The 14,511-nt window shown below is 42.0% G+C and overlaps 1 protein-coding gene and 1 long non-coding RNA gene across 3 annotated transcripts; both read right to left on the bottom strand.

Annotated features, from left to right (window-relative positions):
* Window positions 1-950: 950 nt before the first annotated feature.
* Window positions 951-7,613, bottom strand: RNF6 (ring finger protein 6). Its single transcript, XM_065418866.1, has 3 exons — window positions 7,421-7,613; window positions 6,650-6,736; window positions 951-3,473 (listed from the first exon to the last, which is right to left on the bottom strand). The coding sequence occupies exons 1-3, from the start codon at window positions 7,611-7,613 to the stop codon at window positions 1,708-1,710; spliced, it is 2,046 nt and encodes a 681-aa protein (XP_065274938.1). The 3' UTR covers window positions 951-1,707.
* A 5,352-nt stretch (window positions 7,614-12,965) lies between these two features.
* LOC135895620 (uncharacterized) lies at window positions 12,966-13,894 on the bottom strand. Of its 2 annotated transcripts, none has more exons than XR_010562473.1 (2): window positions 13,813-13,894; window positions 12,966-13,284 (listed from the first exon to the last, which is right to left on the bottom strand). It is a non-coding gene; the product is annotated as an uncharacterized LOC135895620 (long non-coding RNA). The 2 variants fall into 2 exon arrangements; XR_010562472.1 differs by having other exon boundaries at window positions 13,820-13,894.
* Between the last annotated feature and the right edge of the window lie 617 nt (window positions 13,895-14,511).

Genomic DNA, 14,511 nt, shown 5'->3' with positions numbered 1-14,511 from the left:
GCAAGGTATGCAAGGTCATGTGACCAGATCACATGTCTCTGGACTCCACCTTGGGATGTCAGTATTTTTCCACAAACCAAGTTTTGAAACAAAGGGTTCCCGCCATATGCTAAAGGTATATAAGGCAGGGAGTGACATCGTCTGGTGTTCTTCACTCCCCACACAAGAAGACTCCTGGAAACACCTGAGGAACAAAGACTGAACTGGGGGAAATGCTGGACCCAGGCTAAAGTGATTTCTAGCCTGTGTATGAAGACCTGAGAAACCCAAGTTGTAAAGCTAATGCAGCTTGTGCCTTAAGAATCTACAAGTCTGCCTATACCATCAGTTAGATTGGATATGAATAGCAGATTCTCACCCTATCTAGTATTAAGCTTAGGTTGCGTTTTTGTTTATTTGCTAAGTAATCTGCTTTGATCTGTTTGCTATCACTCATAATCACTTAAAAGCTATCTTTTGTAATTAATAAAGTTTATGTTTTAATCTAAATCAGAGATTTTGGAGTAAAGTGCCTGGGAATCTTAGCTCAGAGATGCTGTTGCATATTCCTCTCCACATTGAGGGGGGAGGGGGCAAATTCTATGAGCTTACGCTGTACAGTTCCCTGTGCAGCGCAAGACAGTATAATATTGGGTTTATGCTCCAGAGGGAGCACATGCCTGGAGACCTGAGAGTTACCTTGGCTTTAGCCTTTCTACTGCTGATTTGTGCAATGGCTAGTCAGAGAGCCTGCATGTAACTGGAGTTGGGTGTGTCCCTACATGTGTGTATGCTGGTGGAAGTGTAAAACCAGGAGCGTGTCTGCAGCTTATCACAGCAGCACAGTGTGAGAGGGAGCCCAGGCTGGTGGGTCAGAGGGCTCAGTGGTACCCCACTTCCAGGTGGCACCCCAGGAGAAATCCGTCACACTAGGATTAAATAATTTTGAGTTGCATAAAACCTCTTAAAACGTTTATTTTTTCAACAAGTGTTTATGTTCAAATGAGACAGGCATTCTTAGAATTGTCATTTTGACTGATCTGACTGCCGTCTATTGAAAGACAGCGACTGTCAGAGACACTGCATAGAACTATGTACATTTCAAAATGTTACTAATCCAATCCACTTTCAAATAAGAACTTGTGAACATTAAGCATTGTGTAAAACCACATGCAAAAATTGCTATAAAGAAGCTTAAATAGAACCAAACTTGCAGGTTTTCAGAAAGGATATTTCAATATTAAAAAAATATACTGTGTATTAAATTGAGCATTTCAAGTAACTTAAATATCTTTAGCAAACAAAGAAATTGTTCTTAGAACAAAAAGCTAATGAATGGCTATTTAGACACCAATTTCTCAACACAGTAGTTAGCCTGTGTGAAACCATGTGTAATCTAAATAAAGTGAGTACACCGTTAAAAACAAACATACATTTAGCAGGACTGATTAACTATTACATTTCTATATTTACGAAAGTGCTTAGCATAAAAATATTACCTAAAAAAATATAAATTTTATTAGTATCATTTGGCTTTACACATACTACTAGATCTGCACTTTGGAAGGAGAAACATAGTATTTACACTAAGTTTAGGCAACTTTCCTATATCTTTAAACAAGTCTAACAAATCTCCACGCAAATGTACCCTTATCCAAATTATAATTTATCCTATTTGGCTCACCATAAATATAGCAATTCATTAAATACTAAACAATATAAATAACTTTATCCATTGTCTGCTGCGTTAGTCCCTAATACAGGCTGCCGACAAATGGGGCAAGTAGAATTTTCAGAAAGCCAGCGATCAATACAATGAATATGAAACTCATGCATGCATGGTAACTGCCTTAGCTTGTTCCCTGTTACATATTCATTGATACAAACACTACATGTTTTACTTATTTCACTCTCTGTGTGGCTGTCCCCATAGTTCCGGGTAGACAGATTGTCAATCTGCTCTTTGGTTAAACCTCTCAAGTGCTCGTCGTCGTCATCTTCATTTAGCAAGAAGAAATGTGCAAGACGAAGAATAGGCAGTGTTCCATTTTCAACCAAGTTGTTTGCCTCTTGAGACTGTCTGCTCTCCCGATTTTCATTATTGAGACTATAATGTTGAGTCCCATCATTCTCTCCATTTGTTTCACTACTGCCTTCTTCAACATATCTATGCCTAATTGAAGTCTCACTTAATTCACTATTATCATTTACTGTGTGAGAGTTATTCAGCTCTGATTGCATATCTGATAAGTGCTGACTGCCCCTCTGAATTTCTGAATTTGATTCAGTCTCCATTAAGGAGCTTAGTTCTCCAAAACCAGTCATAATTTGCCTTAGAATTGACCGAAGAGCCACTGATGAAGGTTCACCAACCCCAGTTTCTGAAATCCTACGAAGAGGTATCCGTATAGTGCTAACGTAGGTTCGTATACCTGCACGTTCTGATCGGGAAATTGTACGGCGAAATCCACCACTATCACTTTCGAAAGTAACTGTGTTTTCTGCCATTCCCACTCTAGAGCGCGTTCTACTAGCAATACTATCCCGATCTCTATTTTCCCCAGGACGAATTCTTCTCACCTGAAGATCTAGTGTAATAGTTGGATGTCTTCTAACTGCAGCTGTTGATCTACTAGATTCATCCTCTTCCAATGTTATGCCCAATGTTGGGGCTGAATTAAAAAATTGTGGCGTCTGTGTGCTACCTACTGTTTGTTCATCTGGCTCAGAGGGCAGCTGAGCTGTATATCTCCTAGTAGACCTTCTAGAGATTTGCTGTAAATTCCTACTTTGCCTCAGACCAAGCTCCTCCGAATTAGTAGAGCCATCTTGTCTTTGCAATGGAGAACGGCTTCGACTACTCAAAGTAGATCTTAACCTTAGAATTCCTAGTCTTTGTCTTGTATTCATCTGAACATTAGCTCTAGCTCTACCTCTCTGGAGACCAGTGGATGTAACTGTTTCCTGCATTTCCCTTCGCCTAACAACACTGTGTTCACCAGTGTCTGAAGAAATATTACGTGCAGTGCTTCTTGTTCTGTAAAGGCCTGCTGACTCCCTAGTTCTGCTTCTGAGCCTTCCCAAGACAGGAGAAGAGGTTTCTTCAGCGCTTTGTACCACAGAATTTCTCACAGTTCTGGTCCTTGCAGTGTTAGAAGTTTCACCATTAGAATCTCTTGAGGTCCTGCTCCTAGTTCGTGTAGCTACTGGACTGACTGCTCTTTGATGTCGATTGTCCATATGCATTGTGCTAGTATCCAAGTGTGAAATGTCCATATATTCATCACCAGAAGCTTCAAAACTAGTATGTTCATGATTTATGTTGATTTCAAGACTAAACCGGAATTCCCCACTATTTGGATTTGTCCGACTCACAGCTCTCCAAGTTTGGTTCCCACTCTGTCCACTGCGAGTAGCATTTCCTGTGCGACGAAAGGTGTTCAGCCACTCTAGCAGAGAGTCACCATTTGAATTTTCCCCAAGAACCTCTGAATCTGTAAGCAGATAAAGAACTCTATTATTTTTCTAATGTTTAAAAGCTTACACATTTTGCATACCATGATGCACTCTAAACCATGTATTACCTATAAGCCTTTTTTAAAGCTCTCTTCCTGTTTCAGTAGTATGTGAGATATATGGCTATATTGATGCTGTTTTGCTGAAGATAAACCTTTGCCTTTAGTATGCAATGTAATAGATTCCAAAGGTCAGAAGGGACCATTATGATCATCTAGTGTGACCACCTGTTTAACACAAGCCATAAAATTCCCCCAAAATAATTTTGAGCATATATTTTAGAAAAAATCCAATCTTGATTTTAAAATTGCCAGTGATTGAGAATCCACCACAATCCTTTGTAAATTGTACCAATGACTAACTACACTCACTGTTAAAAAATTATGCCTTATTTCCAGTCTGAATTTATCCAGCTTCAACTTCCAGCCACTGGGTCACCTTATATCTTTCTCTACTAGACTGAAAAGCCCATTATCAAATATTTGTTCCCTGTGTAGGTACTTATAGACTGTAAATCAAGTCATCCCTTAGCTTTCTCACTGGTAAGATAAATAGACTGAGCAATTTGAAGGGCATGTTTTCTAATCCTTTAATCATTCTCATGACTCTTCTCTGAACCTTCCCCAATTGATCAACTTCCAAGCTGAAAAAAGGTAATTAAAGGAGACTAGGATTTTAGTGATTTACAAAAGGTGTAGTCATTATTAGATGTCACAAAATGGATTCTAATTCCATTCATCTGATGCTGAAAATGCAATGTAATCATGGTTTTCAACAGCCTCTGAAGATTTAAATGAGATCCATATAGATGCTCCACATTGGATTTATTTGTAACATTTTTTAAGTCCAAGTTGTAATTATGGGTAAGGAGAAAAAGGCACTGTGTTTTCTGCTTTACAGGTGTTTCCATTTGCTAGATTTTAGTATACGTGCAGTACTATAAAGAAGAGTTCCCGACGCACCCATACCCATTGATTAAACAAGTGGTCCCCAAACTGTGGGGCCCGCCCTCCTATGGGGCATGGAGGAATGTCCGGGGGGTACGGCGGGGCCCTGTCCTGTCCCCATGGGGGTGGGGGTGGACCACCACCCAGCCCTACTCTGCCCCCAGCTCCGCCCTGGCCCTGCCCCCACTCCCGGATGCTGGTCCTCTGCCTCCACTCCTGGCTGTAGCCCCTGGCCCAGCTGTGACTCCACACATGGCACGGGGGGCACAGGCACATTCCATTACTTCTGGTGGGTGGGTGGGTGGACGCAAGAGGAAAAGTTTCCTCTGGTACCACTGGATCAAATTGTTTAAAAAAGTGGGGGAAGAAGTCACATGGAATCATCAAGTCCACACATGTGCACTGAGGATTATATACAGATAATCAAATGTGATTAACTGATTTTTAGTTTTATAAGATCAAGGCTATAAATATAAACAAAACAATTCATTGCAAATAGTTTAATTAGATTATAAGATATCACTTAGTTGTTGATTAAGTTATCACATCCAGTCATAATACAGGATGAAAATTTATGGAGTATAAATCCTCATGCGTCAAGGCACAGGCCAGCCACTAACTGCCTGGGGTTAGGAAAAAAAGTTTCCATTTGGACAGGTTATTTAATAACTGGGTATTATGAATTTTCTTGCACCTTTCTCTCAAGTATTGAACACTGGCCGCTGTCAGAAACAAAAACTTTGGATTACAAGGACTAATGGCTCTCAAGTATATGAAAAGCATACATGAAAGATATATGCACCACAACATCTATGATTTTGCTTTCCCAATCAGTTACACACAATGACTTAATCAAGGTATTTCTCCTACAAGCTGGGATGGAATAAAGACACTTCTTTTTAGTTTAATTTGGAAAGCATTCATATGCTATGGGGATGGAATTAATACAAGCATTTGTTTTCTGATTATGTGAATTTATTCTACTTACGTGAATTTATTCTAAGCTGCTAGGTTGCTGGTATGCTAAGATGACTGCCTATTATGTATTATATACTATTCTCTCTTTATGCTTCCTCACTTGTCTGTATCTACCTGTTGTCTTGTCTTACCTTTAGATTGTCTATTGTTTTATTGTGCATTTGTACAGTGCCTAGCACAATGGGATTCTAAGTCCATGAGTGGGGCTCCTGGCTGCTACAACACTAGAAAAAATTTTCACTTCAAGGTCCCAGAAACAAAGGCAAGGTTACACTTGACCACTACTACAACTTATAGTCTTCATAAAAAAAAACCTGGCTAATCATTTGGCGTTCTCTCAATGGTTAATGAGAACACAGACAAGATATTTCAATTTTAAAGTGCCACATTTTTACTGACTACTTAGAATTATCCCTTGGACTCTGGAAAATTAAGTCTGTTTCCCTGCCCAACTCTTTTCTTCCACCCATTTATATGTACAGGTTTCCTTCCTGCCCACAGAGAGGGATGTTAAGTTTTGGCAGGATTTTGTTTACAGAAAAAAAAAAACGACTCCTACTCTGAAAAATAAAAACCCCTCGTCCCTATTCACATAGAGCAAGATTTTGGCCCAGTCAGATTCATGAAGGGAAGAAGTTAATCAAATGTTGGGCCATTAATTTGGGAATATCCACTTAACTACTGATAGTCTTTTTTAACCTAAACATCTATCTAGGGAGATAATATTAATTTCAACATAGAATTTACCTTGTTTTAAAGAAGGGAAAGGTTTTTTTTTTTTTTTTTTTTTTTTTTAAAGATTAACTTTAGTTTTTCAGATGGATATCACTTCTCTCCTTATGTTAGCTGTTTTGATAACTTCTATAATAAATAAGAAAATAGCTTAATCTATCCTTATTTTTAAAAGGCAGAAACAAATAAGTAAATTATTTCTGTGCAAATATTGCTTTTTGGAGGGGAAGGGTCAGGGTAAGTAATTTGTTGCAAATCTAAATCAGTTATTGTGAAGTACTATACGTTAATTTACTTTCACATCATTAGGATACATTCTATTCATTTTGCTACTTGGAGAAAAAGAGCTACATAGAACAAAGAAACAACTGACTTAGCATGGATGTCACTTGAACAGGCCAGTATTTTAATATACCCCCCCCCCCCAAAAAAAAACAACAATGCTTTATGCATAGAAGTAAATGAAGAAAGCTTACCTCCAGCAGTTTCTCCTTCACCTTCCCTATTTTCTACATCAGTTTGGGATGCTAGATGCTCCTTTGCCCCCTCTAAACGTTGCTGTAGCTCTTCTGCTGTTATTTCTCCTGAAATAGTTCACATATTTAGGTAATATATGCCCTCAGCCTTTCAGTAAGATATTTTGATTGTCTCAAAAACGTTTGCATATTACTTGTTTATACAAGCATAACAATGAAACTGTTTCCTATATATTTTTTTGTTACTGACAATTTTCAGAAATAAAGTAAAAACAGTAAGACATAGGAGAGACACCAGCATGATTATAAAATTACAATCAATACAAATATAGACAATAGAATAAAAAAGTAGGCACCAGAAACAAAGAGGCTACATGTATCTAAGCAGAAGACTGCATGTCATTATAACCTGCCAACCTATTAGCATCAGTATGTTCTAAGAATTCAGATGCTGAAGAAATTCTCTTCTATACAAGGTGTACTTTAAGTATGATATTTGTAAATGAATATTTTAATTATTGTATGTGTGCCCAGAGGTTGTAACTTAGATGCATATTATAAATCTAAACATTATGCTGTGAGGATGAATTTTTGTTTCACAAGCTTTAATACCCATTTAAAATTGTTCATTTTTAAAGAGCGATGCCATCAACTTTAAAAGAAAAAAAATCTCACTTTTCAGTCATTCCCCAGACACACACACCAAATTGTACTTTCAGTTACACTGGCATAACACCACTCCAGATTTATACCAGTGTACTGTCTCATCTGCTGTAACCATCCATATCTTACCAGGAGTGCCAAGAAGATTGTGGTCTCTCATTAACCTGTAGTCTTCATCACTGAGTTCATTAATGAATTGGTAATAGGCCTCCTCTCTGCTAAGGCGCTCCTGCTGCCACTGTCTCTCATCTTCACCATGACTGTGTTCTAGGGGAGAGGCTTGTTCATCACCTCCCCCCAAACGAGACCTAGATCGATCCATGCTGAGATAAACAGGCTGTTCTGAACAAAACCAAAGATCAGTACAGTGAAGTATAACTCCGAGTTATCAGTTGCTCAGTTTCTCATTTAACCTATTAATATGAACTTGACATGAACTAGGTTGTATGTCCCTATTGGTCAGGTCAATTCACCAACAAAGAGTTTACTGGGCAAATATCTTGCTTCTTGGCTGTTTAAAACAATAATGAAAGTCACCCTCTCGATGAAAAGACAAATAAGTTGACATACCAACTTCTTAAAGATAAATCAAACAATTACTGTTTTATTCTTAGCCTTATAAGAATACCTTAAAAATATAAAGAAATAAACACTAAAGTTTGTTTCCTTCCTCTCACTGCAATAGAGCCACTCTGAGGTGAATCACAGCAGCGGTTTAGGAGTAAGGTGAAATAGCATGGGAAATTTTGGTAAATCAAATGTAATTACCCAGCATAGAATTCTGATGAGATAACAGAGTTATTACTATAGAGAAGAGTACGAGCCATTGGATCTTTAATGACAAATAGTTAGGACTGCAGTTTTACCTCACATGTAAGGGATACCACTTCCAGCAATATAAGCCCTATAGCACCATGCTGGGGAATTGCTTCACTTCTGATAGTGTTTTTAGGTTTTTCTTCCAAGTCTCTCATCCAAACTGCAGACTGACAAAAGGATGCATAACTATGTCAAGCTCAGAATCAGAGAGGAAAGACTGGACTCTCACACCCACTCTTTGTTCCTTCTGCTGCCAAGAAAGACAGGAAATCAAGGATACATTGATTGCAAACCTTATTAACAAAACATGAGCAAGCCCCCTTGTACTGACAGATCAGCATTTTAATAGTCTGCTTTTACTGGTTACAGGTTAATTAATATCCCCTTCTCACACTCTCTGGTGGATAGTCCCTTATTGTCCCATCCTTGGTCTCCTCACTTTACACTCTTTTCCTGGGTAATTTTATTTGCCCCCAGGGCTTCAGCTAACTATCTTTCCAATCACTTTCAAATCTACCTTCTCACTGACCTGTCTCTCTTTATTCAATCCTGCATCTCAACTTGTCTCTCTAACATCCCCTCCTGGATGTCTCATCAACTTAAACTAAAAATGGTCAAAATGGAATTTCTTTCTCCCCCCATCAAACATTGCCCATTGAGCCCCTATTAGCTGTCTCTTTTGACTGAAATACCATCCCTTCTATCACTCATGCCCATAAGCTTGGAGTCATCGCTGACTTCTCTTTCCTTCATCCAGGCTGTGGCCAAATTTTGTTGCTTCTTTCTCCACAATATTTTTATGATTAAACATCTTATTTATATCCACAACCAAAATTTTAGTCCAGGCCCTTATCTTCCCCACCTTGCTTATTGCATCCTCTTAAACAATAAACATTGCCCCTTTCAATCCGTTCAAAACATAGCTGCTAAGTCAATCTTCCTGACCATATCACCACTTCTAAGAGCCTGATCCAACTTCCTCTAAGAAAGGTCTCCCCCACTGACTAACAGGAGCTGGATTGGGCTGTAAATTCCTCCACTGGCTCCCTTTTGTCCACAACATTAAGTTCAAACTTCTTGTTATCAAGGTCCTTCAGAGCTCTGCCCCCCTCTCTACTTATCTTATTTCTTTTCACATTCACCCAAGTTTCCACACTTGCACTGATGCTAGCTTTCACTAGCCCATCATGTCTGCTTCTCCCACAATTGTCTTTGCACCTTCTTCCATGCTAATTATTGTCTGGCAAGTAGTGCTATACAAAGGCTTAATCAGACCCAAACGGTTTGTAATCGAAAACACCAAACAACATACATAGCAGAGTCACTGAGTCCAGTTCCCTACTATCACAGGCAATCCAGTCAGACAATTCCATACTTTAAATTTATCAAGCTCCACCTTAAAACTAGGTAGCTTGTTTGCCCCCACTACACCTACTGGAAAGCTGTTCCAGAACCTCACTCCTCTGATGGTTAGAAACCTCCTTGTAATATCCAGCTTAAATTTATTCATGGCTAGTTTATACCCTTCTGTTCTTGTGCCTACATTGTCCTTTGCCTTAAATAGCTCTTCTCCCTCCATGGTGATTGCCACCTTGATGTATTTACAGTTAACAATCATATTCCCTCTCAGTCTAAATTTTGCTACACTAAACAACCCAAGCTCTTTTGGTCTCCTCTAGTAAAATAGGCTCTCCATTTCCCTGATTATCTTAGTAGTCTTCCTCTGCACCTTTTCCAGTTTGAAATCATTTTTCTTGAACATAGGTGACCAGAACTGTACACAGTATTCCAGCTGAGATCTTACCAATGCCTTGCACAATAGCATTAGTACTTTACCTATCTCTATTGGAAATAGCTCACATGTTATTGTAGGATCGTATTTGACTTTTTCACAGCCACATTATACTGGTAGTTCATACTCATCTTGTGATCAACTAAGGCATGTGGGTCTTTCTCCTGTTGTTTCCAACTGCTGAGCCCCAAGTTTAAAGCAGAAAATCTTGTTATTCCCTAAGTACATGAGCTTGCACTTTGTATTATTAAATTTCATCCAATTTCTATTAGTCCAATCCTCTATATCACCCAATTCCTCATATATAATAGTCCAGTCCTCCTCTGTACAGATGATGCCTCCCAACTTTTTGTCAACAGCAAATTTCATTAGCATACTTCTACTTTTTGTGCCACGGTCACTAATGAATATTAAAGATTGGTCCCCAAATAGATCCTCAAGGAACTTCACTAGTAATCTTCCTCCAGATGGATAGCTCTCCTTTCAGCATAACCCTGTCTCCCTGTGATGGGGTGTACCAGGACCTTTGAGGCCCCCTGTTGGAGGCCTGGCAGTCCTACCACACTCCACCCCAGAAAGGGAGCAGTGAAGGTGGGTCCTCCATGCCTGCGTAGAGAGGCTGTGGTAAAGTGGCCAATCAGCACACAGCAGACCCAATTAAAAGGAGCTGCAGGGCCTACACAGTTGCTTGTTGGGACCAGGGAAGTGAGGAAGGTGCTCTTTGCTGCATGTGAGATCTTCAGCCCTGAGGTCAGGGTGAAGTGGAGTGTGTGGAAAGTGGCCCAGGGAATAACAGCAACATCTACTACAGAAAGCAGTAAGTGGTTGCTTTTTATAGGCTCCCTGGGTCTGGATCTGGAGTAGAGGGTGGGCCCAGGTCTGGCCACTGGCAGAGTGGCCAAAGCCTTGAGAAGGGGGACAAGTGCTGCTTAGAGGCACCAGTGAAGGCCAGGACTCCATCTCCAGGGAGAAGGCCATGGGAACACTACTCTATAACAGGCAGGGATAGATTTTAGGCTAGCCCAGAAGCGGCTGAAAACTGAGCCCAGAGACATGGCTCAATACATTCTGAAGGCACTGTGACTGGCCCTGTTGGATTTTTTGTTTGTGTGTTCAGACATGTAGACTATGCATAGCTTAGCTGGAGTGATGAGCCCCTGAAGACCTGCCTGTCAAAGTTAACTATAAAAGGGACACTGCAAGCAGAAAGCACAGATCTGCACCCACCTGATGGAGGTGTGCATTAGAGGTGGGTGGCCCCATCACACACTCTAATAGTCAGTTCTTTACCCAGTTACAGATCTTGTACTAATCCCCATTGTCTGCATTTTAACTAATTTCATGTGTGGGACTATATCAAATTAGGTCTCCTGCATTTCCCTTGTCTAAACATATCCGTTGTCTAATCAAAGATATCAGGTTAGTCCGGCAATATCTACCTTGGCAAACCCATGTTACATTTTATTCCTTTTTCTATTTACCTCCATGTAAGTCTCTTCTTCTCTCTCCCCCCCCCCCCAACCCCCCGCAATGCAAATTCAACATGGAATTTCTTAAAGCAAAAACTAAGCTTCTTCCACATTTAAGTCCCTGAGCTCTTCAGTCCAGATGACTTTATTAATTAGTTCCCTTATTTTCCCAAAATCTACCCTTTTGAAATCCAAAAACCTTATAGTTACAACCTGGTTTTGACTATTCTCCCAATAATTTACACTGAGTCAACTAGGGGTCACCTGATCCAAGGTTTTTTTTTTTTATGACCAGCTCTTCTATAATGTTTTCTCTACTCACTAAATCAAGTCCAAAACAGCATCACCTCTTGTCTAAGTGACTATTTGCTGAAGAAATCTGGTCTGTTATACCCACAAATAACTAGGCCTGACTATTAACAGCATTCGTTCTCCAATCTATTAATTGGGAAGTTAAAATCTCTCTCAAAGACAATTTCTGGTAGTATTTTTCTCTCTCTAATATTAGAGATCTCTATGCACCTACAAATCTGAACCTGTCTACAGCAAAAGGGGAGATAAAAACTGAGTTTATATGAAAAACTAGATATATCTAAAATGAGAAAATAACTATTCCTGCCTCCCCTCAACTTTGTCAGCTAATTGATTTATTTAATGTAGTCTCATAATGCCCAGGAAGATGCATATATAAATCCTTATTCATTAAGATGAAAACTGTCATGTCAGCTAATCTTTCTTCATTCAATTTAAGCTCTCAAAGAGAACTCTCTTCTTTTCCCCACTCCCTTTCTCATGCACAACAACATATGAGCCCTTTTCCTTCTTTAAAGCATGTATGTGGTAGAAGAAAACAATTAAATGGCCCTTTTGAGTCTTCTGGTAGGATGGTTAAAAACAGGCCCTAAATGACTCACTTAAGAGCATGCAATATTGTGTTGATCCCAGGGTATTAGAGACAAGGTGGATGAGGCAATATCTTATTGAACCAACTTCTATTTGTAAGAGGAGCTTACACAGACCTGAAGAACTGTTTAAACTCAAAAGGTTGTCTCTCTCATGAATAGAAGTTGGTTCAATAACATTCTCACCCACTTGTCTCTCACTTGGGAACAGTAAGAAGTGTTTATATGTGTTAAATATTTAGTAACCCAGTCTGTTTAAAATAACAGTAAATGGCATCCATGCAATCTCATATTTAACATTACTGACCACCATCAAAACTAAGGGCTGGTCCACACTAGAAAATCAGATGGACCCAGCTGTGTCGCGCACAGAGTGTGAATTCGCACCCCTGAGCGATGTAGTTAAACTAATCCAACCTAAGCACTTGTGTGGGCAGCACTAGGTTGACCGAAGAATTCTTCGGTTGGCCTACCTACAGCCTCTCAGAGGTGAATTACCAATGCTAATGGGAGAACCCTTCCCATTGATGTATTGTAGACAGTCTCCATACTGAAGCGCTACAGTTGTACAGCATCAGCCCTAAATGTAGACAAGTCCCTAAATTAAGGGGGTTTATTAACTATTAAATAGAACAATGGCAAGAATAATCCAGGCATAACTCAGAATTCTTCATTTGCAATTTTTCCCACAGTTTGAGAAATTACACATATGATTTTATTCTATACATTTCTAAATCCAGAACCAATACAATAATCCTCTCAGATCAAAGAATGTGCACTCACTTTAATCAAAGCGCTATATAGATTATTATTTTTCCTCTTGGCCTCTTTCCATTAATTTGTATCCAGGATCCAAATAAGTGATCATTTTCTGAAAGGCCCTCCCGTGGCTGCCAGGAGGGTGAGGGCTGAGTTTAGAAGAGGAGGCCTCCCTTGCACACAGGCACACACGACATTGCTGTCAAATCTGACCCTCCAGGCGAGACGAGGTCCCCGGACTTTGAAGAAAACCTGAAACCAACGGAAATATCCAAGTAACTAAAGACGCAGCGCCAAGAGCTAGGCCCGCTGGCCTGGCCCCACACCAGCCCCAGCGAAGCCCACGCAGACACTACGGCCAGGGACTACTGGCCCTTTTCTCCTCTCCCCGGGGCCCGACCAGGCGGGGAGGCTCAAGGCTGCTGGCCCTTCCCCCGCACTCCCGGGGGGCGGGGATCGCTCCACTCAGCCCGGGCTGCAGCTCTGACGCCCGTGGGCCGGGCTCCCCACACCCCCCTGGCCGGCGCCTGTTAGCAGACCCAGCGCTGCGGGTGACTGACACCGCTCCTCTCCAATCACCTGTCTCAGCCGCGGCCAGACACCAATTACGGCAGGGCGAGGTGGGCCCCGTCTCTGCTCCCCAGCCGCAGTTGGGATCCTGCTCACCGCGGGCGCTGCAGAGGGGCCCTGCCGGGGCGACGCCCCCTCCCCGCTGCGCGGAGCCGCCCTCTGGGCCGGGGGCCCAGCGTGGGGGCGGTGGCACGCACCGGCCCTACTCACCCCTCACCTCCGAGCAGCCATCGCCAGCGCCGGAAAGAAGCCGATTCCCCAGCCCCGCGCGCTGGAGGCGGAGCGGTGATTCTCGTCCGGGTGGCTGCACTGATCAGCGAACAAATGTTCCGCAGTGAGACGGAGCCGCCCTGGGCATGCGCACAGGTGGATCTCTTCTCCCTCTGCGCATAGCCTCGGCCAGGCCCCAGGCGGCCCGCGCGCTGGCCCTTCTAGCACGTGAGAGGGAGTCTGAGGGGCAGCCGGGACGGAGGCGGGGGTAGCATGGGAGCAGGGCGGAGGGGCGCGCCTCCTCTGGTCATTGCAGTATTAACAAGCTCAATAGGTAGAGTTGCCAACTGTCTAATCACACAAATCCAAACACCCTTGCCCCGCATCCTGCCCCTTTCTGAATCTCCGCCCCTTCTCTGACGCCTCGCCCTGCTCATGCCAGCCCCCCTCCTTCCGTTGCTCGCTCTTCTCCACCCTCACTCACTCTCACTAGGCGGGAGTTGGGGTGGGGGCTGGGGCTGAGGGGTTTGGAGTGTGGGAGAGAGCTCCAGGCTGGGCATGGGATGCGGGCTCTGGGAGGGAGTTGGGTGTGGACGTGGGCTCAGGGCAGGGGGTTGTGGTGCAGGAGGGTGTACAGGGTGCTGGTTCTGGCAGAGAGCTTGGGGCAGGGGGTTGGGGTGCAGGAGGGTGTACAGGGTG

The sequence above is a fragment of the Emys orbicularis genome, chromosome 1, assembly GCF_028017835.1.
Source record: "Emys orbicularis isolate rEmyOrb1 chromosome 1, rEmyOrb1.hap1, whole genome shotgun sequence".
In the NCBI taxonomy this organism is placed as follows: domain Eukaryota; kingdom Metazoa; phylum Chordata; order Testudines; family Emydidae; genus Emys; species Emys orbicularis.
This window is presented reverse-complemented; position numbering and strand designations above follow the sequence as displayed.